This window comes from Elephantulus edwardii, unplaced genomic scaffold, assembly GCF_000299155.1.
Source record: "Elephantulus edwardii isolate Elephantulus edwardi_28Jun2011 unplaced genomic scaffold, EleEdw1.0 scaffold00013, whole genome shotgun sequence".
In the NCBI taxonomy this organism is placed as follows: domain Eukaryota; kingdom Metazoa; phylum Chordata; class Mammalia; order Macroscelidea; family Macroscelididae; genus Elephantulus; species Elephantulus edwardii.
Window position 1 is genome coordinate 20,179,072 of NW_006399763.1, and position 26,109 is coordinate 20,205,180.

Consider the following 26,109-nt stretch of genomic DNA (forward strand, 5'->3'; position numbering starts at 1 on the left):
TTTCTCAAGTTTTCAGTTTCCAGAGGCATGTGGTTTAAGAAGTGGATGCCACTCCTGCTTCCAAATCTGTCTTAAACTGGAAGGTCCACCAAACACCGTTCACCATGTGTAACTGTTAGTGCCATTTGACACTGCAGTGGCACAAGATTTAACATCATAGCAAGCCCAGGTTACCTCAGTACAGCATATTGACAGAAGAGTGCTGTATCACTTAGAAAAATGTTCCTCCAAAATATAATAACAACCAACTTTTAAGTACAAAGGTCCTCTTCAAGTTGTTGTCGACTCTAAACAAGAGGCTTAAATAAAAACAACCAATACAGTATGTTGTTGTTGTTGTCCCTTGAATCGCCTGCAACTTATAATGACCCTATGTACAGCAGCTCTGAACCCTTCCCTATCCTGATCCAGTCTAATTAATTCTGACACACCAACCCCCATTGTCCCAGATACAATATCAGTCCCTCTCCTCAGGAGGGTCTACCTCTCCTGTGCTGTCCCTCCACCCTTCCATGCATGATGTCCTTCTTCAAGGACCAGTCTCTCCTGCCCACGTGCCTAAAGTATATGAGATGGAGCTTCAAAATCCTAGCCTCCAAGGAGAGACTGGTTTCAGCCTCTCCAAGAAAGACCTATTTGTTTTCCTGGCAGTCCATGTTCAAGACTCTTTTCCAGCACCACAACTCGAAGGCATCGGTTCTTCTTCTATCATCCTTAGTCATTATTCAGCTTTCTGAAGCATAACAATTAATTGTGAAGATCGAGATTAGGCGCACCTGTGTCTCAAGACTGACATTGTTGCTCTTTAGCACTCTGGAGAGGTCCACGTTTGCAGATTTTCCTAATGCAAAATTGTTTATTTCCTGACTGCTGGTGTTGAGAGTGTTGATTGTGGAGCCCAGCAAGCTGTAATAGCTAATGACCTCAGTCTCTTCTCCATCTATCATGGTGATGCCTATTGGCCCAGTGGTGAGAATCTTTGTCTTCTTGATGTTGAGCTTCAATCCAGATTTAAGGCTACAGTCCTTGACCTCCTGCAGCAAGAAATGTGGAAACCCATACAATCCATTTAATAAGAGTTCTTAAATAATTCAAGAGAAGTACATTTTAAAAAATTTGATTTATTATCGTATTGACAGAATTATTTGGAACTCTGTCTTTAATTTCTTCAAATAACTCAACTCTCTTCAGAGTATTCAAAAAGCATTCATTATTACTTCATTTGTCTATCATTTAATGTACTATTCTTTAAACAACAGTGTTCAAAGTAAGAAACAGGGCAATAGAGTTCTGTTACTGTGGGGAGTCGTTAAGCTTTTCTAATTTTTGCTGCTAATTTATCATTTTATGCAGATTTTCATTACAGATAAATTTTTAAAGTTTCTTGAGTAAATAATTTTAAATAGATTGATAATAAACATTACTAATTATTTCTCTGGGCAAGAAAGCTCTGAATCACAAAGTAACAAATTATAATGAACTTTTAGAATATTATTTGCTTTTGTATTGGTGATAACTTGTATAACTTGGAACACTTACTAGTAGTATTTATTAGTAGAAAAACATTTCTGCTCCTCAGAGTAGTGGTTTAGTTTCTTAAATATTAAATGCAATGTAATACATATTAAAGCAATTCATTAATTAAATATAAATTTATAGTCAAACAGCAAGACATTGAGACTTCTGTGTGACCTTGATGAAGCTCTTAACTTCTGTCAGCCTCAGTTTTTCTGGCTATAAAATGGGTTAGAGTAATGCAAACAATGTAGTTTAGAGCTTTAAATTAAATATTGCATAAACAAATGCAGTGCCAGTGCCTTCTAAATAATTTATTACAGTTCTGAGTCTTAATCCTTCACATTTCTCTCCCTTTGTCAGTTATTTTTTTAAAAAAATTAAATTTCTCAAAATGCAGAATTTTTAGCATAAGTGTTACTGTAGTCTTATTTAGAAAAGTTACCAGTACCCTACATTAGAAAAATTGACTTTAAAAAGTATTCTTTAACTTTTAAATTACATATTTGTGTGTTTGATGAATATGGTGATCCTTTGTTCTGAGTATAAAAGGAATAGAAAGTGTCTTCTTCATATACTTCTCTATTTTAATATGCTAAGGATATGCTTGATTAGACATCATTTATCTCACTCATTGTCAAATAGGAACCAACTCTCATGTGACCCTACCTTGGGTTTCCAGAGACTATAAATTGGATGGGACAAGGTTGTCTTCCCACTGTGTAGTTGTGAGTGGATTAGAACAGCCAGAGAGGCATGGCTCTAAGAGCATATCTGTTAGTAAAGCTCAGCTTTCCCTGAGATTAATATAAGCATTATATATCGATGATGTGAGATGTCTTTATTGGTTATGGTGATTCATAAACTCTGACTTGTATACAAATGCTGGAAACTAGGTTGGTAAATTCTTAAATATTGGGTATTTTACATTTTATATTGAAGGGTGACCCAACAGAGTGTGGAAACTACAGAACAATATCATTGATTTCACACAGAAGCAAGATTCTACTGAAGAGTCTCCAAAAACGACTGGAACAGCACATCAGCAGAGAACTCCCAGAAGTCCAGGCTGGATTTAGAAGAGGTCATGGTACTAGGGATATTGTAGCTGATGTTAGATGGATCTTAACTGAAAGCAGAGAATACCAGAAGAATGTCTATCTGTGTTTCATTGATTATGCAAAGGCATTTGACTGTGTGGATCATAACAAACTGTGGCTGACTCTGAGAAGAATGGGAATCCCAGAACATTTAATCGTTCTAATGTGAAACCTATACTTGGACCAAGAGGCAGTAGTCAGAACAGAGCAGGGTAACACTGCATGGTTCAAAATTGGGAAGGGTGTACGCCAGGGATGCATCCTGTCTCCATACCTTTTCAACCTGTATGCAGAGCAGATTATCCGAGAGGCTGGGCTCTATGAGGAGAAGGGTGGTGTCAGGATTGGTGGAAGATCTGTTAACAATCTGTGTTATGCAGATGACACAACCTTGCTTGCTGAAACTGAGGAGGACCTCATGCACTTGCTGCAGAGGGTCAAGGACTGCCTTCAGTATGGACTGAGGCTCAATGTCAAGAAGACAAAGATTCTCACCACTGGACCAATTGGATGGATGGCGAAGAGATTGAGATTGTTCACAGCTTCAGTTTGCTCGGCTCCACAGTCAACACTCTTGGCACCAGCAGCCAGGAAATCAAAAGACGTATCATGATGGGAAAGTCTGCTGTTAGGGACCTCTCTAAAGTACTCAAGAGCAACGGTGTGGCTCTGGAGACTAAGGTGTACCTGATACAGACCATGGTCTTTACAATCACTTGTTATGCATCAGAGTGTTGGACAAGGACTAGGGAGGATAGAAGGAGAATTGATGCCTTTGAGCTGTGGTGCTGGAGAAGAGTATTGAATGTACCATGGACTGCCAAGAAAACAAACAGATTCATCCTGAAGAGGGTTAAACCAGGCTACTCTTTGGAGGCAAGGATTCTGGGGCTTCATCTGACATACTTTGGACATGTTGTAAGGAGGGACATTATGCTTGGTAGGGTGGAGGGACAGCATAGGAGGGGAAGACCCTCTATGAGGTAGATTGATTCAGTGACTGAGATAATCGGGATGGGTGTGTCAGAGACAGTGAGATTGGCACAGGATAGAGCAGGGTTTAGGGCTGTTGTACATAGGCTTGCTATGAGTCACAAATGACTCAACGGCACATAACAACAAGGCAGGGTTTAGGGCTGTTGTACATAGGGTTACTATGAGTCGCAAATGACTCAACGGCACATAACAACAACAGCAACATACAGAATTCATATACATTGTGTTTCACTCATGTACATTGTGTTTAACATATTCCTTCATTTACATTGTGTTTCATATAATCATTCCCAAACATACACTGTGTTTTGTACAGTTAATCACCAGAGGTCTGTGTCCACTGTCAGCCTATCTTTTCAGGTCCCCACTACATCTATCCTAATTCCTTCACTCCCTCCACCCACCAAAGTTGGCAACTCTGTGATTAACCCCAACCCCACTCCTTATCCTCAGGCACTTTGCCCTCCCCCCTTTCCCCCCTTAAACTTTTATCCACATGTTACTAGTTATCCTTCTTGTTTTACGATAATGGTTTTATGGCATATTTATCCTTATGAGACTGAGTTAGTCTACTCAACGTAATTCTCTCTCACCTGTTTCATGAAATCATTGCTTCTGAGTGCTTCATAGTATTGTGTGAGTGTACCATAATTTCTCAACCCATTTGTTTGCTGATGGACATTTGGGCCTTTTCTATTGTAAATAACACTGCTATGAACATCAGTGTCCTAATCTGTATTTGTGTGTCTCAGTTCTCTTTTCCTCAGGCTGTATTCCTAGCAGTGGAATAACTGCTATTTCTGTGTTCAGCTTTTTTTCTCCCCTTTGGTTCAGCTTTTTTGAGGAGACACCAAACTGCCTTCCAGAGTGGTTGTACCTGTTTTGTTTTGTTTTTTGTTTTGTGTTGGTTTTTTTTAATTTTTAGGTTGAATAATTTTTTTTTAAATTGGAAAAACATCTTGGGGTTCAAGGAGGCAAGGGTTGGGGGCAGAAGGGTGAGGATGGGCAGGGATGCAGTTGCAGAGCTGCAGAAATTGGTTGGTGGGGGTGTTTTGTTTTGTTTTTAAACTTTATCTTTTATTCTTTCTTTTCTCCTGTAGGGCATGTGTACTATATGCAGCCAGTCTCAAAATTCAAACACCTATTTGAATCAATTGCTTGGAAACGTTATTGAGCAGTATATTGGACGGTTTCTTCCAGCCTCACCTCATGGTTTAGGTGTTGGACAACATCCTGTTTTGTTGGTACTGAGAAAGTCAGCAGCTGCTCCCCCTGTGTCATCTCTAAAGAAATGCATTGTACAAGTCATAAGGTACATCAAAATAGTAAGAGTACATGGTGTGTATAATTTCTTGATCTCTGTTAAACAAAGCAATATCTCAAAAGTATTGACAAAGCTTACGATGCTTTTAAAACTTTTGGACTTTTTGTTATTGTTTGGTTTGGGAGTTTTTTATTTTGTTGAGGCGGTGATTGTTTTGTTTTGATGACATCGGCTCATGACAGCCTGAGACAAATGCTCTTTACATTGTTACCATTATATGTCCTAAAGATATTTTAATTTTTCATCAGATGAGTTTCATCAGATAAGCAATTGTATTCTTTGTTGTATAATATGCACTTGTATTTTTAAAAATAAAAATGAGGTTAAAAAATATATGCTTGAATTAAAAAGAATATAAACTCCTGTTTTGTTCTTCAGCTTTGTTGTTGTCAGGTGCTGTCTACTTGTTTAGCACTCATAGCAACCCTGTGAACAGCCAGCCTGAACTTTGCCCTATACTGCCTGTGTTGTCTGTCACGCTCCAGCTCATTGTAATCACTGTGTCAGTCCATCCTGATAAGAGTCTTCCTTTCTCTCTGACCCATGATGTCTCTCTCTAAGGACTAGTTTCTCCTGAAAATATATTTTCATATTTTCTTCTACTATTTTTCTGTTGGGCAAATGAATAAATGAAATTTATTTATTTATCATTTGTTGTGGTGCTGGAGAAGAGTATTGAATGTACTATGGACTGGTAGGAGAACAAACGGATTTGTGCTGGAGAGGTCGAAACCAGGCTGTTTCCTGGAAGCAAGGATTCTGAAGCTTCATCTGACATACTTTGGGCATGTTGCAAGAAAAGACCAGTCCTTAGGGAGACAGTGATGCTTGGAAGGGTGGAAGGACAGCATAAGAGAGGAAGACCCTGCATGAGATGGATTGACTCAATGACTAAGATAATAGGGGTAGGTGTGTCAGAGATAGTGAGGTTGGCTCAGGATAGAGCAGGGTTCAGAGATGGTATACATTGTATCATTATCATATAACAATGTTTTTTTAATAAATTCCATACCCTTTAACACAGGGTAGGTTTAAATAGTAGTAGGTTTAGTAATAGAAGTTTTCTTTTGTCATCATGGAGTATTTAGCTTCATATGAAATTACTTTCTAAACTTTAAGATGTTATAATGATAGTCTTACCTAGTATTGGTTTTCTCGCTTTGTTAATGACCTGATAATATCCATCTCTTCTCATTGTAGAATTGCATATGTAAAAATCTCTTCTTTCTGAACTTGTTTTAAGTTCTTAGTGTTCTATTCAGGCTTGCGAGAAGTTGTCATTCTCTGCTTTGGCAAATGATTGTGTCTTTCCCTTTTAACATCTCTTTATCACTCTTTAACTAGACTATTGACTACTTTCACCATCTCTGCTCTTTTCTTTCCCGTCAGCCTAAATAATATTTCAGAGTGCTCTTCCTAAAGCATTAGTTCACTTTTACACTTCCCTTTCTCCAAACCTTATTGGCTACCTTTGCACAGGAAATAAAATCTATACTTTGAATGATTGGTTACTTTTCTTTTCAAAAATGTACTGAATATAGCATTATATGTATATAGTAGTGAATAGGGTTGTTTTAGTTACTGCCCTTCCAAATACTTTAATCTTCTCTACATAACCACTTTATTCATACGGTTTTCTCCATTAAAATTCCATTCTTCTGGGCTAAATTCTGCCCATCCTACTCCTTATTGCACCATATGCCATGGTGTTTCTTTCCTGCTCCTGAAATTTCTTTCTCCATAGGACTCAATTTGTACAATCATAATATTTTTTACTTGCCTGTGTCTGAATTCTCAGCAAAATTATAGTTATCTATCACTGTGCTTGAGACATCCCTCAAGTGAATTTTGTACAGACAGAAAAAAATAAGTGCTAACGTGACATTAAATCCTTAAAGTCATCAACTGCTTTAAGCCTCAGTATTTGGGATTCTTGCTGCATTAGTTGACATTAACTAACATATAAAAAACCCTTTTTTTTCTCCCATGTTTGCTATGAACAGTGGAAAGATAGCATTTCTTCCCCTTTTAATATGCAGGAGAGATACATTTATTCTGTGATTTCCTCCATGTCACCTTTCTTCACTTCAGTCTGCCATCTAAGTTGAGACTCCTTCCTTTGAATTCCCAATAATTTTGTGTTTATCATAGCAGTCTCTCACTATATTTTAATTATCCTTTTCTCTTCCAGCTTCTCCACTGGACAGTGAATTCCTACCTTCCAGTCTATTTTGCTTAACTTTATATATTTTACTCTTAAACTTAACACATGGCACATCATAGGTGCCTAATAAATGTTTGTAATTCGAGAGTGAACAAAATAAAACTACTTCCTTCAATAATGAATAGATGAATCTTTTTAGATGTAATATTTCTGGAAAAATCTCAGCAGAGAATAGAAATGATTAATGTTCCTGCCTTTAAAGAGTTTATAATGCTCCTTGATTTCTGTGCTTCAGTATGGTAAATTATTATCATTTTCCAAATATATATGGATGCTTAGTTTTAATTTAGTGATATTTTCAGTTTTCCTGTTGTCAAACTATTTAGAAACGTGGCAATTTTCATGTCACAGGAGAAAGCAAAGTTGAGATTTGTTGTTTCTAGGGTAGCTATGACTCACCAACTTGACAGCACCTAACAACAACAATGTCCAGTGAACACTTTTTGAATCAAGACCTCTTCTAAGAGTTGAGGGTAGGTACAAAGATTTGTTACATAAAAGTATGTGTAGGGAGCTCTAGTGGTCTAGAGGCAAGAAGCTGCACTGCAATCCTAGAGGTACACGGTTCGAATCCACCAGATGCTCTGCTGGAGAAGGAGGGGCAATCTCCTCCTGTACCAGTCAGATCTGATTTGACAGTACACACACAAAAAATAATAAAATGTAAAAAATTAATTTTTTTTTTTAAAAAAAAGGATGTGTATGATCTCTGTTGAATCTTAGTGTTAAAATTTGTTCTGCTTTGGGAGAGGATGTTGAAACCTAAATTCTCCAATTCTTTCACTTTATGGAGGAAGAGGTAAGTAAGAACTTTCCTTAGGAAGTTAATATCTAAGACAATCATCCCAATTATTTGGAAAAATAATAATAATAAGACTCTTTCCCAAATTCCTAAGTAAATAGATGTAAGAGGATGTTTCTTTACAGATTTGACATTAGAGAAAATGTTTGCCACATGGAGAAGATGATAGAGGAGCTCAGGTTTATTATCTTGGAGTATGGCAAAAAAAAAAGAGAAACCCTACCTTGCACAATCCTATCCTAATAAACACATAGCAAGAGGCGGGGGAAAGATTACTTTATAGTAGATATCAGATAAATTATACTTGAGAAATCAAACAAATTAGTAATGAGATTCTTCAGATCTGTTTTGATTATATTCATTTTTCAATCACATTTATTCTTGGATTGTTTCTATATTGCTTTATATTTGGATTGTTTCTAATAGCACACCAAAAGGACAATTACTGCTTTTTACGTTTGAGGGTAGAATGATAAAACATACATCCTCTCCATTTTTAGTTGTACTGTATTAATTTTTGAGAATAAATTCCTTCGGCATCTTTTAAATAGATGGTATTTGGTTCTCCTTAAAACTAAACTGCATAAAAATCAACATTTCACTTCTTTTCAGAAAGTCTTATTTCCAGTTTAAAGGATCCTCACCCCCACCCCGCCTAGCATCCATTTTGGCCTTTATCTTCCAACTCTCCAAGGAATCGAACATAGACATCTGTGATGTTGAACTCCTCCTCCCTGGTGTTTTAAAATGCTTGGTGATGGTCAATGAACCTCAAGGTTAGTTTGGATTTACGTTTTCATTTGTCATCTTTTTTATTCACAAGTTTTAAAACTATTCTTTCCCATCAGTTAAGTCAGTAGTTACAGAAATATTGTGGTTGTTTTACATCCATTTGTAGACATTGTGGCTAAGGAACAATGGGTGAATATGGACATTTTAGAAGTTATTTCAACTGTATGTTTCTTTTTAGTTATGTTTGTCTGTTATTCACCTGAGGATAAATAATTTATTTCAGGATGATTTATTAGTCTTGTTAATTTTTCAAAATATTTTTTCAATCTGATTCCCCTGTTAAATGTATTTTATTAATTGTCAAATGTGCAGGGGTTAGTTGTTTTATTTTTAGCCTTTTTTCCCTGTAATTTCACCAGCAGTATCTAAAAAGAGCAAGGTCTGTGTGAGGACAACATATCTGCCCTTTACCAATGCCACAAACGGGAACTGTCCCCATCAACAACACAAAACCAATTCCTATGATTGCAGACATGTATGCTGTGCTCCCACACATCTTTCTGTTCATTCCAGTATTTCTACTCACACCAATATTACTTCTTTACTGTGTCCAAACTCTGCTACAATAGCTCACAGAGCACACAGCACTATATTAAGAAAGTCAAAAGGCTATAATTCAGTTTAGTACCAGAGTAGAGTCACTCAAGATGGCTTCTGAAATAATGTACATCCTTCAGCCTCATGGCTCTCAACACTTAGCCCTGCCAATTATGGCTTTCCCTTCACCCTAATCTACCAATAAACTTGGACAAAATACTCTCAGCTCCTGTTCTGTGGCATAGCAGGCCCCAGGTCAGCCCTGTCTCATGTCAGGTCTCTAGTTCTTGGCTGTTGGTTGCTCTGGCTGCTGCTCCCATAGACCGTGATCTAAACAGAGCAAGAATCTCTGGCCCTGAAGGATGTGCTGCGTTCTCTTGCTGCTGCTTTGCTGGCACTGAGATTCTCCAGTTCTACTGCTGGATTCACTTAATTCAGGGGCAAAACAGGCCAATCCCCGTGTGAATTGGTGAGACTAATCAATCCTTTGTGGATAAGTTAACATGCCCTATTTGCATGTCCCTGCCCATTCATGTGACAAAGTCTAACTCAGTGGCTGAGAAAGCCATTTTGAACAATAACCCTTAACACCATAAGTATCTTCAAGGCAATCTGGTTTTTTATTGGTAGGCACCTGAAACTATTCCAGACACTCCCTGTTATCCAATTAAAGCTGTTTCTCCATTTTAGATAACCTGTTAGAGCAGTATCTCAGTCCTAATACAAATTCTGTCTTGGGTTCTATGTTATTGATAGGTGCCATTGAGTCAAGTACAGCTCATAGGGACCCTATGAACAACCAATCTGAACCTTGTGCTATCTTGTGCCGTCCTCACAATCTCTGACACTTTCAGGCCGTAGTTACACTCACATTGTCAGTCCTCCTTGCTGAGAGTCTTCTCTCCTTTGCCATCTCTCTTCCTTCCCGAGAATGATGTCCATCTCCAAGGAATAACATCTCCTATTAGCATGCCCAAAGCATGTGAAATGAAGCTTCATCTTTGCCTCCAAGAAGCACTCTGACTGCACCTTGCCCAAAGCATATTTGTTCTTTTCGCAGTTCATGGGATCTTCAATACTCTTAACCAACAACACAGCTCAAAGCTATCAATTCTTTTCCTATTGTCCTTAGTCATTGTCCAGCTCTCAGATGCATAGCAAATGACTGAAAAGACTATGGTCTGCTTAACATGTCCTTTAGTCCTCATACTGACATATTGCTCCTCAGTAATTTGGAAAGGTTCCTGACTACAGACTTTTCACAGTGCAATAGTCTCCAAGTATATTGATTATGGATCCAAGTAAGATGAAGTAGTTTCAGTCTTTTCTCCTTGTATACCATGTATATACATGTTTTGAAATCCACATTCAAATTCCTCTCGAGCACCAGTTCTAGAAGAAGAACCTTACATCATTTCCACAGATAGGCCTAGTGTCCTATAGAGATCACTGTATGTCTTAGCAACAATCTTATCCTAGTTCCAGAAAGTTCTTACACTAGAGACCCTGGACTCAAAGGACACACTGCTTCTAGCTTTTCCTTAGTGATATATCCCTCCATCCCTCCCTCCCTACCTGATCCTCTCTTTCTTTCATCTCTTGTAAAACAAAAAATAATGAAGTTCATATCACAGTAAAATTCCCCCTGTGTCAGATTGTATCTATTTACAGATGACACGATCCCAAGTACTCTACTTTTACTATTAGAGTCATAAACAAGTTGAACCAAGTTGCAAGGTACAGGGTGGATTAAAATCTGAATGTGCAATTGAGAAAACAGTTCCACTGCAATAACATCAAAAGAAATAAAACACTTGGGGGAAAATTAGCCAAAGAAAATGCTAGATTTATACACTGAAATCTGTGAAACAGTGTTGAAAGAAATATAAAAGATTAAATCAAAAAAATGTTAATGGATTAGAAGACTTTGTATTGTTAAGATGGCAGTAACTTCCCAAATTGATCTATGGATTTGGCATAATCCCTGCCAGACTCTGAAAAAAATGTGTACAAATTGACAATCTGAATAAAAGCAAGGTATAACCAAAACAGTCTTTTAACAAAGGAACACATTTGAAAGAATCATAGTTTCATAGTTACTATAAAGAAACACTAATGAAGACATACAGATGCATCTCTGGGCCAAGAAATCTGGAGGACAGCCACATGGCCAACTGACTGGAAGAGATCCATGTTTATTCCCATTCTAAAAACAAGTGCTCTGACAGAGCGTGGAAATTATCGAACAGTATCACTGATATCACACACTAGCAAAATCCTGCTGGAGGTCACACAGAAATTACTGGAACAGTACTTTGGTGAAGAACTTCCAGAAATATAAGCTGGATTTAGAAGAGATGATGGCACTAGGGATATCATAGCCAATTTAAGTAAGATGGATCTTGGCTGAAAGCAGAGAGTAGCAGAGGAATGTCAATTTCATTGACTATGCAAAAGCATTTGACTATATAGATCATAACAGCTTGTGGCTAAACTAGAGGAGAATGGGAATCCAGAAACTTGTTTGTGCTGGTGTGAAACCTATACTTGGGCCAGGAAGCAGTCCTTAGAACACAACAAGGAAACACTACATGGTTCAAAATCAGGAAAGGAGTACGTCAGGGATGTGTCTTGTCTCCATACCATTTCAGTCTGTATGGAGAACAGAAAATTCGGGAGGAATGTGGCATCAGGATTGGAGGAAGCCTCATCAACAACCTGCGTTATGCAGATGACACAACCTTGTTTCTGAAACGAAGACCTGAAGAGCTTGCTTCTATGTTAGTTCTATGTTAGTGCTCTTGCTGTTTGAAAATTTCTTATTCCAGGAAATAGCACTCTTTTCCATCTACTTAATGAATCCCAAACAATACAGAACTGTAAAAAGCTTTAAAAGTTAGACAGTGAGTGAGGTAGACTGAAGAAGAATTGAAACCTTTGAATTGTGGTTATGGAAAAGAGTATTAAATATAATTTGGACTGCTGAAAGAACAAACCTGCACCTCCTGTCTTGGAGGAAATGCAACCAGGGTACTGCTTCAAAGCAGGATGATGAAACTTGGTCTGTATTTTAGGCTTTTTGTGAGGAGGCACTTGTCATTGGGAAAAGACATAATGCTTATAAGAGTGCCGGACCTGTGAAAGAGAGGAAGACACTCAATGAGATAGATTGACAAGGTGACTATAACAGTGGGCTTGAGCATAGTGGAGACATGGTTTTGATCAGTTGTTCAGAGGGTTTCTCCTAGCCATAGTTGACCCAAAGGCACCTAACAACAATACTTTGCTACTTATGTATTTGGTTAGAAGGTGAGAGTAATATACTTTTTAACACAAAAATACAAAACCCTTTCCTCTGAAGACTAAGAAAAGCATGTACATACTTTATAAGAAAACAACATATTTTTTCTAAATCAAGAATGTTCCTAAAAATGAGGATCCAGATGGTCAATTCAGACACAATGTGTAATGCTAGAATTTTTTTCCCCCCTAGTTAAAAGGCTGGCCACAGAGAACCTGCAGTACATGGTAAAAACCTGCCAAGTGGGGTCGGAAGGAGGACCTGCTGCCCAGCTGACTTCTGTGTTTAGGTAACTGGAAAATATGCCAACTGGCAGGGAGACTCTTGCCAGCCACTTGACAGCCAACATGTTTTTTAAATAACTAATTATCCAAAACATAATGTGTTACTACTTGTTTATAGTATTTCAGTTATTGCATTTTTTGGCACAAATATTGTTACATTGTATTGTGTTATTAAGAGATAAAAAACTAAAGAAAAAGGTAAGTCTAAGGAACTGACTCAAGGAAGAATCTTGCATGTAGGTGAGAGGAAAAAAGTGAGAAGCTTGAGTCTTGAAAACAGGTGCAGAGGCCCTCAAGCCTGCTCGCTGTGTTAGACAGGTCCTCCATAGAAGTGCGTGTCCATGGTTTTCTTCCTCACTGGAGATGAATCCAGACACAGAAGGCACAGGAATGTGGTTTGGTTTTAATGTTTCTTGCTCAGTTTTTACCAATACAGGGTCATTTTCTTCATTCTGTGCTAGAGCTATAATGTAACAATTTTGATCTCATAACTGCTACTGGTCAAGTGTTTCCTATTTATTTAAATTGTGATCACTTGGCAGTACTGGATTCTGAAAATGTAAAGGCCCAGGAAGGAACAGAAAAGACTTTTTTTATCACAATTGTTAGCATTTTTAGATGGAGTGGAAGATGGGATAAAAATTTTAGGGGTAAAATATATCATCCTGCTTATAAATAAAGTCCTTATAGAGTCAAATTTGGGCTGCTAACCCGGAAGTCAGTGGTTCAAACTGACCAACCACTCCACAGGAGAAAGATGAGGGAGAGTCCTCCAGAGTTAAAACTTCATCGGCTCAGAAACTGAATATTAGATTGTTATGAGTCAATGTTGACTGGATAGCAGCTGGATTTGGTTTTGGTTAGGAGGCCAAAGTCTTTAGATAAAGAACATAATATAATCTGAATAGCTTGTTTTCTTTATAAAAATAATTTTTGAAAACTTGATTTCTCCAACACCCCACCCACCCTGTAGTCTTTTCTGGACCTACTACTTCCCAGACTTGGAGGTTAACAGAATGTAATACTAAAAAAGGCCCTAGTTTTAGACAGTGTCTCCTTGCTTTCCAGCAACTCAAGATTCCAACTCACCTCCTTTTTTCTGCCATTGCTTTCTCTATGGTCACGACTCAAACAGAAATGAATCATTTCTTTTTAAAAGTGTTACAAATACCTTCTTCATATCTCATTTAAATTCTAGTTACAACCTTGCATGAAATAGTCTTTCTTGGGTTTAGGTTATAGCTGATTGCCTGCCATTGTAGATACAGTCCAAGGAATTGTCCCCCAAGTGATCTTAAATACTTTGTTTTGCTTTCAGGCAGTTTATTCAGGATTATTGCATGACATACAGTTACCAGGTTTACAGCATCTTAGAAACCGTAGCAACACTGGACCAACAGGTTGTTATCCTCTTGATTTCTACCCTTACTCAGTGTCTGAAGGATTCCGAGCTGAAATGCGGCCTTGGTAGAAATATTGCTCAAAGGTATGTTTACCAATTTAATTACACTTTTTTTTTGAGCAATGATTATAAAAACCTACATTCTTTTTAATAGCATTGGCTTATTTTCTCATTCCCAAAAATTTGGCAGTTGTGTTCATTTTGAATTGAACAATATTCTGTTAATACTATGATTGTTACCAGTTCAGTAATGACAGGAAGAAAACACAGCTTATCAACAACCTTTGCAGAACTGACACCATTGGCTTATTGTTCCTTTCAAAGTAACGGTGTTTATAAAGTAGTTTATTTCATTTGTGCTGTTGTTGCTCAAGATATACTCAGTATTTCTCCTTGCAAAGTGGACTTCAGAATCTTGAATATCTAGTTTTCATATAAAGTCCATGATGACATGTCCTTTGAGGCTTATTATTAGGTTAAGTCAATGACTTCATGCGTATCTGGTGAATTAGAAAAGTGTCAATTAGATATTATAGATTTTGGTAAAAATAGGTAATAAAGCCTTATTTTTCTAAGACGTTTATGACTTCACTGAAGATTGTTGGATTATTTAGAATAATTCCATTGTTGTGTTAAAAACCTAAAAATACTGTTTGAGTGGAGTCAATATGCACACTAAAATATTTTACTTATAGTATTTGTATGAGATTTATAGTATATGTGTGAGATCTAGCTTCTCTGGGGTCTTCAAATGTAACTAGCAAATCTGAATAGACTCTATGTAAGAATCTATGTAAGCTGTATGTTGAGAAACAGTCTGCTAGCAAGTCACCTTATTTGGCCAGAAGTGCCCATGAGAGAAGGTTAATATTGAAGTTCCGAGTATCAAGAGTATCACATAGTATTCAGACCAATGAAATAGGCACAATATCTCTATACACCATCCCCAATACAAGGAAATACCAGTGCATCTTAATAGGAGAAACAATGGTTTGTATTCAAACTTTGTTACTCCTCAGAAGTTAAACAAGAGGATTTTTTTTTTGTACAAGTCAGTTTTATGGTTATAGAATTTTTGTTTTAACACTTGTATGTGGCAGAACAACAACAACATGTGGCAGAAGTTTTCCTGTTTTAACAAAACATTTTTTTGCTTAGCAATATTAATTAGCATATTTCATTCCCAACTAGCATAGTATTATTTCAGGTACTTAATGAACTCTTCAATGCCTGTTTGCCCACACTTTATATTAAAAAAAATCAGACTTTAAAGAAAGTGTCAAATGACTCCTAGTCTTTTGTCTTTTTTCCCCCACAATATACAAATATACAAAGCATTTTTTTAACTAATGCCTAAGTCTTAAATATATTGGTAAGTAAATTCGCAATTTGTAAATATTTAAATGAAAAAGAATAAAAGTGGTGATGTTGTCGATGTTAGGTGCCATTGAGTCGTAGACAACTCATCGCGACCCTATGAACAAAAGGCCTGAGCACTGTTCGTAGGGTTTCTGGAAGCAAGCTATTTACAGAAGTGAATGTCACTCCTGCTTCCAGGCTTGTATTATTCAGGGAGTTCCACCAAACACTGTCCACCATGGGTAACCATTAACACATTTGACACATCAGTGTCACAGTGTTCAGCTTCACAGCAACCACGAGTTACCTCTGTATAGCAATGCCCAAACTAGTGCTATACTACCCAGAAGCATGTTTGACAGAAAAACAATTTGAACCAGGCCTGAGGGCTGCAGATTTAAAAGTGGTGATAAATATATTTTAAATATATTTTATTTCAATTTTTTCTTTTTTCAAACAGGCAAGCCTACAGCAAACTTTTATCTCACCTTGGACAAATGGGACAGGATGAGATGCAGAGACTGGAAAATGAAAATATTTAAATATTTTGTGCCTCGTCTGTTGATTATATCAATCTAAAGCTATTTCACACCACTCTGTTAATTGTAAAATGCAATCACAAAATACTTCATAAGATTTTTTTCTTATATCTGTAAATATAAAATATATAAATAGGGAAATAAAGGCTAGTTAATTATGTTATCGATTCCATGGAATTGAAGAAAATTTATCTAACTGGAAGTGTTTCTTTGGTTTGTACTGGTTGCTTCATGAATTTTTTCTTTTTCATTTTTATATATTTCTTGCCTTGAAACTTAATTTGTGATAATTTAAGTTTTAATAAAATACTTTTTATTTCCCTCCCCCAAAATTACCTAACTACCCTATTCTAGGTTTTTATAGGAACAGGAGGAAAGATCTTATATTTGTTTTCTTATATTAAAAGCTTTGGTGGCATCATCTGTAAGGAGCTGTACTGCCTAAACCCAGAGGCAGGTGGTTCGAATCCACAGGAAAAACATGAGCCTTTTCCTACTGTCAGACTTAGAACCTCTGAAAGTCCTCTGGAGGGTCAGCTATGAATCAGTTCTGACTCTCGTCCAGGTGCTTTGATTTGTTTCTTATACTATGTGTGGAGGCAGCTCCTTGCCTTCAAATCAGAACCACCTCGCAGCTGATCCTCCTTTAAGTTTCCAAGGCTGCAAATCACAGGGGAGGAGATTGCCAGTCTTCCTCCTATGAAGCAGCTGATGAATTTAGAGGAATGTTGATGTTGCCTGGTGGGATAGCAGTGAAATTCATAGAGACTGAGCCACCGGAGAAAAAATCAGGACTTTTTAAAATCACAAATTAACAGAAGCATCAAAGAAGTCAGCTGATGTGTCTCTTGCTAAACAGTCAGGGCCTCGTTTCTTATCTTCCTGTACATTCCCAGGGAACTTGTTTGATTTCCTTTAGCAGTTAGTGTTACCTCCCTCCTACCTTCCAAACCGATTTCATCTGACCAATTTAATTACCCTTGTCTTTGCCTCGCTTTTGTGATGAACATCATTTGGTAGAAGAGCTTCAGTCCAAGCTCTGGGAATCCACCCAGCTCGCCTTGTGACATTTTTAGCGAGGCTTTCTTTATGGAGAAAACATAAAGAATGAATAGTAATTTCTTTTGTATATTAAAATATTCTTTTAAGAATCAAAGGGGTGATGTATCTGAAAATATTTAATGATTTGTGTTTGGAGTTGTATGTTGTTACCAGGATATTCATGCACAGAAGAGGTATTTTTAAACAAAACAAGAAAAAAAAGGCCCCTCAGGCCCCTCAGTTTTATTCCTCTTTTGCTAATGATAGGTCCTAGATGAATGTCCATTTTTTCTAATGTTCTTAAAAAAACCACATTTGCTATCTTCAAAATAAGATCGGCAGTTTGAATCCACCAACAGCTCCCACGGGAAAGAGATGAAGCCCTTTGCACGAGTTAATATTCACAGCCTCAGGTCACCGTGGGTTAGCACGACTCACTTAGCAATGGGGATTTTCCCCTTTGTCATAGCAATTTATTTAATTAGTAATGCTTTAACTACAAGTTTCAGCAACTGAGGATGTTTTATCTATTTTAAAAAATAGTGATGCCTTTAAAGAGGTGTGGTTTTGGTTTTTTTTAAACAAGGGAACTTGGTAGATATCTCTGGAAATCTTGTTCCCTAGAGTATGAAACATTTATGAATCCATATGGGATTCATATACCGAATCATGTATTAGAGTATATATCAAGTCATTCTAAGAATAGCTGGTTTGTACTAACAAATCAGTCACAAAAAAAGCCCCCAGAGAACAAACTGATTAGCAGTAAATATATATCTAAAATGAATTTTTGTACAAGGAAAATTTGAAAAAGGTAACTCCTTAATTGAAGAACAAAGATTTATAACTCTGTCCCTTTTCTTTAAAGTACAGTCTTCTCCTCTTTCATTTCCATACTTTGAGTGATGTGTATCTGCTTCCTTAACTTTCTCCACTATTCGTTCTCTGTATTCAGTTCTGAGGCTGCTTCTTTCACCTTTGCAGAGTAAGCTGTTCTTTTTCATCATGTCCATTGACCTGATGTTTACATTTTTTCCCTTCCTTTCACAGGAACACTGCTCTTTTTCTGTTATTACCTTGAAAGTAACGTCACATTCTTCTTTCATTTTCCAGTGGTGTACTGATTAGTAGTAGTATCATTAGTACATTTTTTGGTGTAACAAACCTGTATCTCAAGAAGCCTCTATAGACGAAACCTCTTGAAATCTGAAGTCAGTGTGGCAGACTGCCCTGCACATTCCATCTTACACTGGCTCCTGCTGTAATGTTCATCCTAGTGAATCCCCCCTTTCCCAGGTCACTTAGAAACTCTAGAGGCATTTTGGAGTCTTTTCCCTATTTTCAGATGCTCACCAGTGCAGGCTCTCAGGCTCTTTTCAATTTCTTGCATATAAACTCTCTACTTTATTAAACACCAGATGCACTTTCTTCCTGCCTTAGGTCCCCTTTCCTGTACTTTATTTTACACACAGTTAAGTAAATACTATTCCTAAAATATTACTTTCCTCTTAAAAGTTTTCTGTGAAAAGGCTTCATGTTGTTTACCAACTGGCTTCAGACAAGGGAAGATTTTTGTGCTATTGGAAGCTACATTTTCCATCCAGGCTTATCTCCTTACAAGCTGAGAACTTGCTGATTGAAATATTTGTTCTAAAACTTTGGGCCTCATTCACTTTTCCAACCTAAAATATCATCTTCCTATAGAAACTTGACATTAAGGCACTTACATGGGAATAAAATTTAAATGTTCATTTTGGATACAGGAGTATCTCAGCTAAATAATTTGTATAAAATGTCAAACAGTATGGAAGAGAAGGACAACAGAGTGATGAAATGACTTTATTAAGTATTCTGATTTGGTTATGATTTAAATTTCAATTTAATTAACATTTAATTAGGAGATCTCCATAGTAGAGAAAGAAGACATGGAAGATGGCTTTGTGCAAAAATTACTCATTATTAAGTTCATTTGTATTACATAGTTTTGTACTTTAAGATTTTTGTAATAAGATCTTAATCTCCAGTACATTTTCTTTTCTCCAAAAGCATATTTTGAAGAAAATAATAATTTGTGGGTATCTAGGCTATTTGTTGGTTTTCATTAACATTTTCAAATCATTATTTCTCTAATGATTCACCACAATTTTTTAAGGCTACTTTGTTCTTAAGGATTTTCTTTGGACTTTTTCACTATACCTTCAGAGTACTTGCCAGTTCTTACTTTTACTTCTTTGTTAAGAGAAATACTGTATATGACATTTTTTACAAATTTCTCCAACTGAGAAAACTTTCAGGAAACCTGCCTTCCATAAATCCTATATATTAACAAAACAGCCATGTTTCCAAGATAGAAGATAGTAATCATCTAAATTTCACCATAAACTTTACATTCCCAAAATTGAATTCTTGCTGCCTATTCCTGTTAGTATGAAAAATACTGTCTTATTAATCAAGAATATCGTATGCAAACATGCTTTGTTTGGTTAAAACAATTGGTTTGAGAACCAACATTGGTTTGAGAACCCAGCAAAATAACATGTTCTTTCACATATTTAATAGGATTTGGCATTTGAATTTTCATTCTGTGACACTTGTAAAAACTCGGTACCAAAAGACTGAACTTGAGCCAAGTTTTTGGTGTATGGGTAATTATGCATTTTATTGCATTTATATGTAAATTGTACTTTTAAACAATTTTGGTATTCTTAATGTTTGTAAGTTATTTGATCTAATAGATGCATATATATACACACTTGTGTATTTGTTTATAAAATAAATATTTATATTTTACCTAGACTGTGCCTGTGACCTAGAATGGGATTATTCACCTTCCTTTCTATGACCAATTGACTCTGCAAAAGCCAGAATAAAAATGAGCCATGTTACCTGGAAGAACAGGTGTATTTTATTCCAGTTGCTTTTATACTCTTTTCTAAAATAATTTTTACATTATTGCCTTTAAAGGAGCTATAACCTACATGTAGTTAAACAGTGAAGAAAACATGAAGAGAAAACGTGTAAGTAATACCATAATCATAACCCAGTTTGCCTAAGGAATTTTATTGCATTTTACTTAGATATCATTTTAGGGATTCATCTCTTTGCTGGCATCTCTCTATACAGTAAGGTTACTGTTCTGTGTTGTACTGCCTTCATTTTTTTCCTTTTAATGAAATAAAATCTTGAAGTGCAGTTTAGATGTTTGAAAGTCTTCAGTTTTTCGTACAGAAATCCAGAGAAAGCTAATAATCGAAGTACAGGCACAATATAACTTTTCATTTTGAAGAGTAAAAATTGAAAATTAATTCCCATGGCATATTTCTCTTAAATGGAAAATAGATATTTTAGTCATTTCAGTAGAATTGTGCATATGTGAAAGAGTTTCTAGATTTTTTTCCTTGTATTGATAATTTGAGTATTCTGAATTTGTTTATGGAAGAAATGTCCTTTTTAAGCTGTTGTTTGGAATTCTGTGAAGGATGCCTCAGCACTGTGCCCAATTTTAAAAATTCTCAATTCAAGTCTGTAATACTTAGAGTGAATTACAAAGATCACTAAGAAAGGATTTGAAAATACATGATGGGGAGCTCTGGTGGCCTAGTGGCAAGAAGCTGCACTGCATTCCCAGAGGTATGTAGTTCGAATCCACCAGATGCTCTGCTGGAGAAGGAGGGGCAATCTCTTCCTGTACCAGTCAGATCTGATTTGACGGTACACACATATACACAAAATTTTTAAAAAAAGGATGATTTGTATTATATGGGTAGTTATATGTCAAATAATCAAGACTAGTCTTATTCTAATTATTTTTAAAATTTTATTATTTTGTATGTGTGTACCGTCAAATCAGATCTGACTGGTACAGGAGAAGATTTCCCCTCCTTCTCTAGCAGAGCATCTGGTGGATTTGAACCACATACCTCTAGGATTGCAGTGAAACTTCTTGCCACTAGGCCACCAGAGCTCCCTAATAATCATGACTAGTTTGTATTTTCCTTTATGGGTCAGTCAAACTTATTTCTAGGTCATCTCACTTTTTTCACTAGACCTGAAGCCCTGAAGTCTAGAAATACAAACAGATTGTAATGGCTTTATAAGATAAAAGCGCTGGTGGGGGGGGGGGGAGGAATCAAGATTTTGAAGTGCAGGCATCTATTTTCCATATTTGGTGGGCATTTGTAAAGGTCCACTTAGATGGCAATAAAGAGGATCTCTATTAGCACTCCAGATACCGGTCGCCAATATCAGATTTTCAGAATGGTTCAGATATGCTTATATGCTTTTAATCTAAACTCCTAGTTTATTTTTTTTTTCCTTACCCAAGCTCGTCATTCACTTTTGAGTACTAGGAAAATGGATACATGAATAAAATTAGTTTCCTATAAAAGGTAACTGATTTCTGAGGAAATTATGGGCCAGGGGTGGAAAAAGAGTCAAGCTTTTTCTTTTAATAAAGGCAACAGGTCCTGAAAAGAAATAAGGAAAAATAAAAACTTACATATTTGTTCAATTTACATTCACCACCCAATTTTATTTTTGTTGTGGAAAAAATGAATCTGAAAACCTAGCCTGAAAAAATGTTTGTATGCTTTATTAAAAATGTAAATAATAAAATATGTATTAGTTATGTAGAGAATTCTACAAGTGCTAAAGATTGACATACATTTAACAAAATAGAAAAATTTATTGGAACTACTAATTTTAGGTTTAATTATATGCCAAGTCTTTTGTTGCATTTAATTATATGCCAGTCTTTTGTTACTTTATTGTAACAAAATTTGAGGCTATTTTTCTTTTAACTTTTAAAATTACATCATTAAATTTAAACAACTTAAATGTTTATTACTTGGACATTGAGGGTTATCACTTGAGGCAAAGATTAGTACAAATGTAGGGATTATTGGCTTGGTGAAATCCTTTTTCCCTAATTAGTATATCTTTGATCTACTATTCAGATTATGAACCCATAGCATGTTTTCCATATTCTACCTGCCCATTTTTAAACTTCAGAAAGAACATCTATGTCCATTTACAAAGTTTAAAAATAGTAAAAACTCAAATTCACTGGCATCAAGTCAACTCTGACTCAGGGAACGCCTCCATTGGATTTCTGAAGCTGTAAATCATGAGAGGATTGCCCAAACGTCTCCTACAGAGCTGGTGGTGAATTTGTTTTAGCAACACAACTCAGTATGTATGAACTTACCCTACCAGAGCTCCCTGTATCTTGTAATTTGGATTGAGATTTTGTTTTGTTGTTTTTCTCTTTTGTGAAGTACACAGTTTAAATGCAACTGTGCCATCAGGGTAGAATGCAATCGTAGCTGGCCCTCCAGCACGTTTTTGGAGGCTGTAAGTGACATGGGAGGGGACTGCTGGAGCAGCGGGTGGAGTTGCCCCTTCACCACAACATTTTTTTATTTTTTAATTTTTTTTAGTTGAGAATCAGAAATGATCTTCCTTAAGCAATGAGAAAACGTGTCAACTCAAGCTTTGACCCCATGATACACAATCACCGAGGCAAAGCAAAAATCTTGGTGTTCCAGTTGCTGTTTTAGTGTACTCTCATTATTGGTATCACTTTGAATAAAATGTGATTTTAGCATTTATTGTCATAATGATGAGTTTCTAGAGGAAAAATTACAGACCCAAGTAGTGAAGGGATTAGGTATTGAGGTTATTTTTATAAGATTATTGATGCCACTAGTATGAAATAAGTTGCATTACCAACAGTGTCATTTTATCTTAGACAACACTGATTAGAAAAAGTTCAAAGAATGTCTAAAGACCATTGGAACAATAATACGTCAGTCAGTAATCACTAAAGTACATCACAAAGTCACACATGATGTATTTTGACATACACTGATAAGTTTAACAGAGTTGTGAATAGCATTTTTTTAAAAATTGTTTCTTTTTTGCTAATGTTTATTTGAACATAAACCCTAGAAAAACAAGACAAGGAAGCATTGAGAATGAGTTGTGGAGCACTGAGCCCAGTAGCCAAAGTCAAGCTTTTGATTTTGCCCTTGTTCATGATAAAGGTTAGCAGAGCATTGGCTGTTCAGATGGTGCCAATCCTGTGATGAGGCACTTGTAGAGTTTGAAGGTTAGGGCACGTGAAATAAGGAGCTGGCAGAAAGCATGCTGCTATTCCATTGGAAGCAAAGGGAAGTGTAGGCCCATAGAATACTTCTTCTTTGCCTTCCCTACTTACATCCAGTACCTAGAAAAGAAGAGACCAGTGTGTCAAAGATTACTTCTGCATATGGCTTTTTTAAAAAAAAAAAAAACAGATAAATGAGAATCTAAACAAGTTCCTTTATGTTGTGACCATACTTAGCCATTGTTCTTTTTCCTACTCGTATAATACAAAAAAAATTTAATTTCCAAATAAGTACCTGCATATTTGTGTGTGCATAAATGTGTGGGTGTATATATATATATATATATGACATGCACATATATTTATTTATAATTCTTCAGTGTTCACAATACTGGTGAGGCAGACAACATTATCTTCATTCAATAATGAAGATGAATAATATATAAATAACCTGACACTTGCCTAAAGTAAGTACATGGTGGTGTCAAACTGACTTAAAAATCTCAATACATGTTAACTTACAAATCTTCAAGACATGATAAAATAAGGCTACTTTGAGAAAGGTTTACCAGAGAGTGAAGAGGTGATTGTGTACGATAATGAAGGGTGAGCTTGAGGTCCTTTTTATAGCAATATGGCCTATTTTGAAATTTGGCAGCACAAGGTACTAGTATAGTCTTTTTGCTCCAAAGGTTGTATAATTTTCTTTATTGTGCCTTTATTCCCACCCCACCAACACCCGTAGTGACCTTATGTACAGCAGCTCTGAACCCTGCCCTGTCCTGAGCCAGTCTCACTAATTCTGACACACCAACCCCCATTACCTCAGTTACTGTATCAATCCATCTCATCCAGAGTTTCCTATCCACCCGTCCAAGCATGATGTCCTTCTCCAAGGACCAGTCTCTCCTGTCCACGTGCCCAAAGTAATCCTAGCTTCCAAGGAGAAAATTGGTTTCACTTTCTCCAAAACAGACTTATTTGTTTTCTTGGCAGTCCACGGTATATTCTAGACTCCTCTCCAGCACCACAATTCATAAGTATCTATTCTTCTGTCATCCTTAGTCATTGTTCAGCTTTGTGAAGCATAACAATTGCAAAGACCATAGGCTAGATTAGGCACACTTTGGTCTCTAGACTGACATTGCTTTTTTGTTGTTAGGTACTGTCAAGTATGACTCATAGCAACCCTATGAACAACAGATCTGAACCTTGTCTTAGCCTGTGGCATCCTTATAATCTGACACACATGAGCCCAATACTGCAGAACAGACACTGTTGATCCATCTCACTGGGGGTCTTCCACTCTTTTGCTGACCCTCCACCATTCCAAGCATGATGTCCTGTTCCAAGGAATAGTGTCTCCTAGCAACATGCAAAAAGTATGAGAGATGAAGCTTCATCTTTGCCTCCAGGGAACGTTCTGGCCGCACTATCCATTTTGTTCTTTTGGCAGTCCATGGGATAGTCAGTATTCTTCTACAACAGCACAGCTCAAAGAAATCAATTCTGTCATCCTTATTGTCCTTTCTCAGATGTATAACAAGTGATTGAAAAAATCTTGACCTGCATCAGATGAACCTTAGTCTCCAAACTGACATCATTACCCCAGTATTTTGGAGAGCTCTCTGACAGCAGACTTAACCAATACAGTATGTCTCCTGATTGCTAGGACCAAGATGTAGTCATTGGCAACTTCATCTATTTTTCTCAATCTATCATAATGTTGCCTATTTGTCCAGTGGTAAGGAGCTTTGTTTTCTTGATTTTCAAACAGACATATTGAAGCCTGTAGGTGTTGATCTTTTGCAGCAAATGTTTCATGTCCTCACTTTCAGCAGGTGAGGTTGTATAATCCGAATTTAGAACTCCTAAAATCCAGACCTAATATCCAATTCTCCACTAGTTAGCTCCACCTAAAAGTCCTCAAGAAAGCTCATTTCTGCCCATTTGTAACTAAATAGCTGGCTTTTTTTCCTTCTTCGTCAATGAATAGATGGACTTTTATTGCAAGAATCAGATGTGTCTTAGGACTCATTTGGCATCATATCTGGAGCTGGAAAACTATTAGCTATTTCTTCATCAGCCTGCTTAACTTCCTTTTTCATTGACATAGATACCATGCAAAAATTTCCAGATATCCTTGTTTTCAATCCTGTTGTAGCTTGTTGAATCAAAGCAGCTAAAATGATACAAGATCAATGTCATTTCCTTCAAGAATTAACTCGCTTGCGATACTGAGCAAGCAACACCTAGTCTTATTCGAAACCTCCAAATATATTTTTCACCTAAGAAGTTTCAAATTTCAACCAGAGACCCACTCTTCTGAATCACAGCGTTGATGGGGCAATGAGCATCCACAGACCTCATCTTGTACCAAAAATCCAGTGTTAACACCCTTAATCATGTTCTGTATATGGCTGTAGATGGTATGCACCCATAGGCAATTCCTTTCTGTTCCCACACCATTAATCAACCGGAAGCCTCTTCTTTCCAAAGAGACAGAGTTCTACATTGATGTGATTGAAGTCCCTCTGCAAGGTTTCCTGCAGGACTTTCACAGTAACTGTGGCCCTTCAGAAAAATGTTGACGTCCTCTGGAATGTTGACAGTCTGGTTGCTGAGCATGGTTTTCATTATTTCAGTAAATGTGACAAAAAGCTCATAGGTGACATTGTTTTCAGAGGCTGTAAATCACACAGAAGGATATATACATATGTTGTTGTTGTTGTTATGTGCCGTCGAGTCATTTGCGACTCATAGCGAGCCTATGTACAACAGCCCTAA

The 26,109-nt window shown here is 36.7% G+C and overlaps 2 protein-coding genes and 1 pseudogene across 2 annotated transcripts in view; 1 reads left to right on the top strand and 2 right to left on the bottom strand.

Moving 5' to 3' along the window:
* The window catches only part of MMS22L (MMS22-like, DNA repair protein), a 171,441-nt gene extending 155,263 nt beyond the window's left edge, over positions 1-16,178 (top strand). Inside the window, exons 20-24 of the mRNA XM_006881199.1 lie at positions 4,712-4,923; positions 8,574-8,737; positions 12,784-12,880; positions 14,194-14,361; positions 16,097-16,178. Coding sequence (XP_006881261.1) covers positions 4,712-4,923; positions 8,574-8,737; positions 12,784-12,880; positions 14,194-14,361; positions 16,097-16,178 — 723 coding nt within the window. The remainder of the gene's footprint in view (positions 1-4,711; positions 4,924-8,573; positions 8,738-12,783; positions 12,881-14,193; positions 14,362-16,096) is intronic.
* A 6,688-nt stretch (positions 16,179-22,866) lies between these two features.
* The window catches only part of KLHL32 (kelch-like family member 32), a 327,282-nt gene continuing 324,039 nt past the window's right edge, over positions 22,867-26,109 (bottom strand). The window contains exon 9 of the mRNA XM_006881200.1: positions 22,867-23,442. Coding sequence (XP_006881262.1) covers positions 23,281-23,442 — 162 coding nt within the window. The 3' untranslated portion in view covers positions 22,867-23,280. The remainder of the gene's footprint in view (positions 23,443-26,109) is intronic.
* LOC102867211 lies at positions 25,350-25,959 on the bottom strand (annotated as a pseudogene).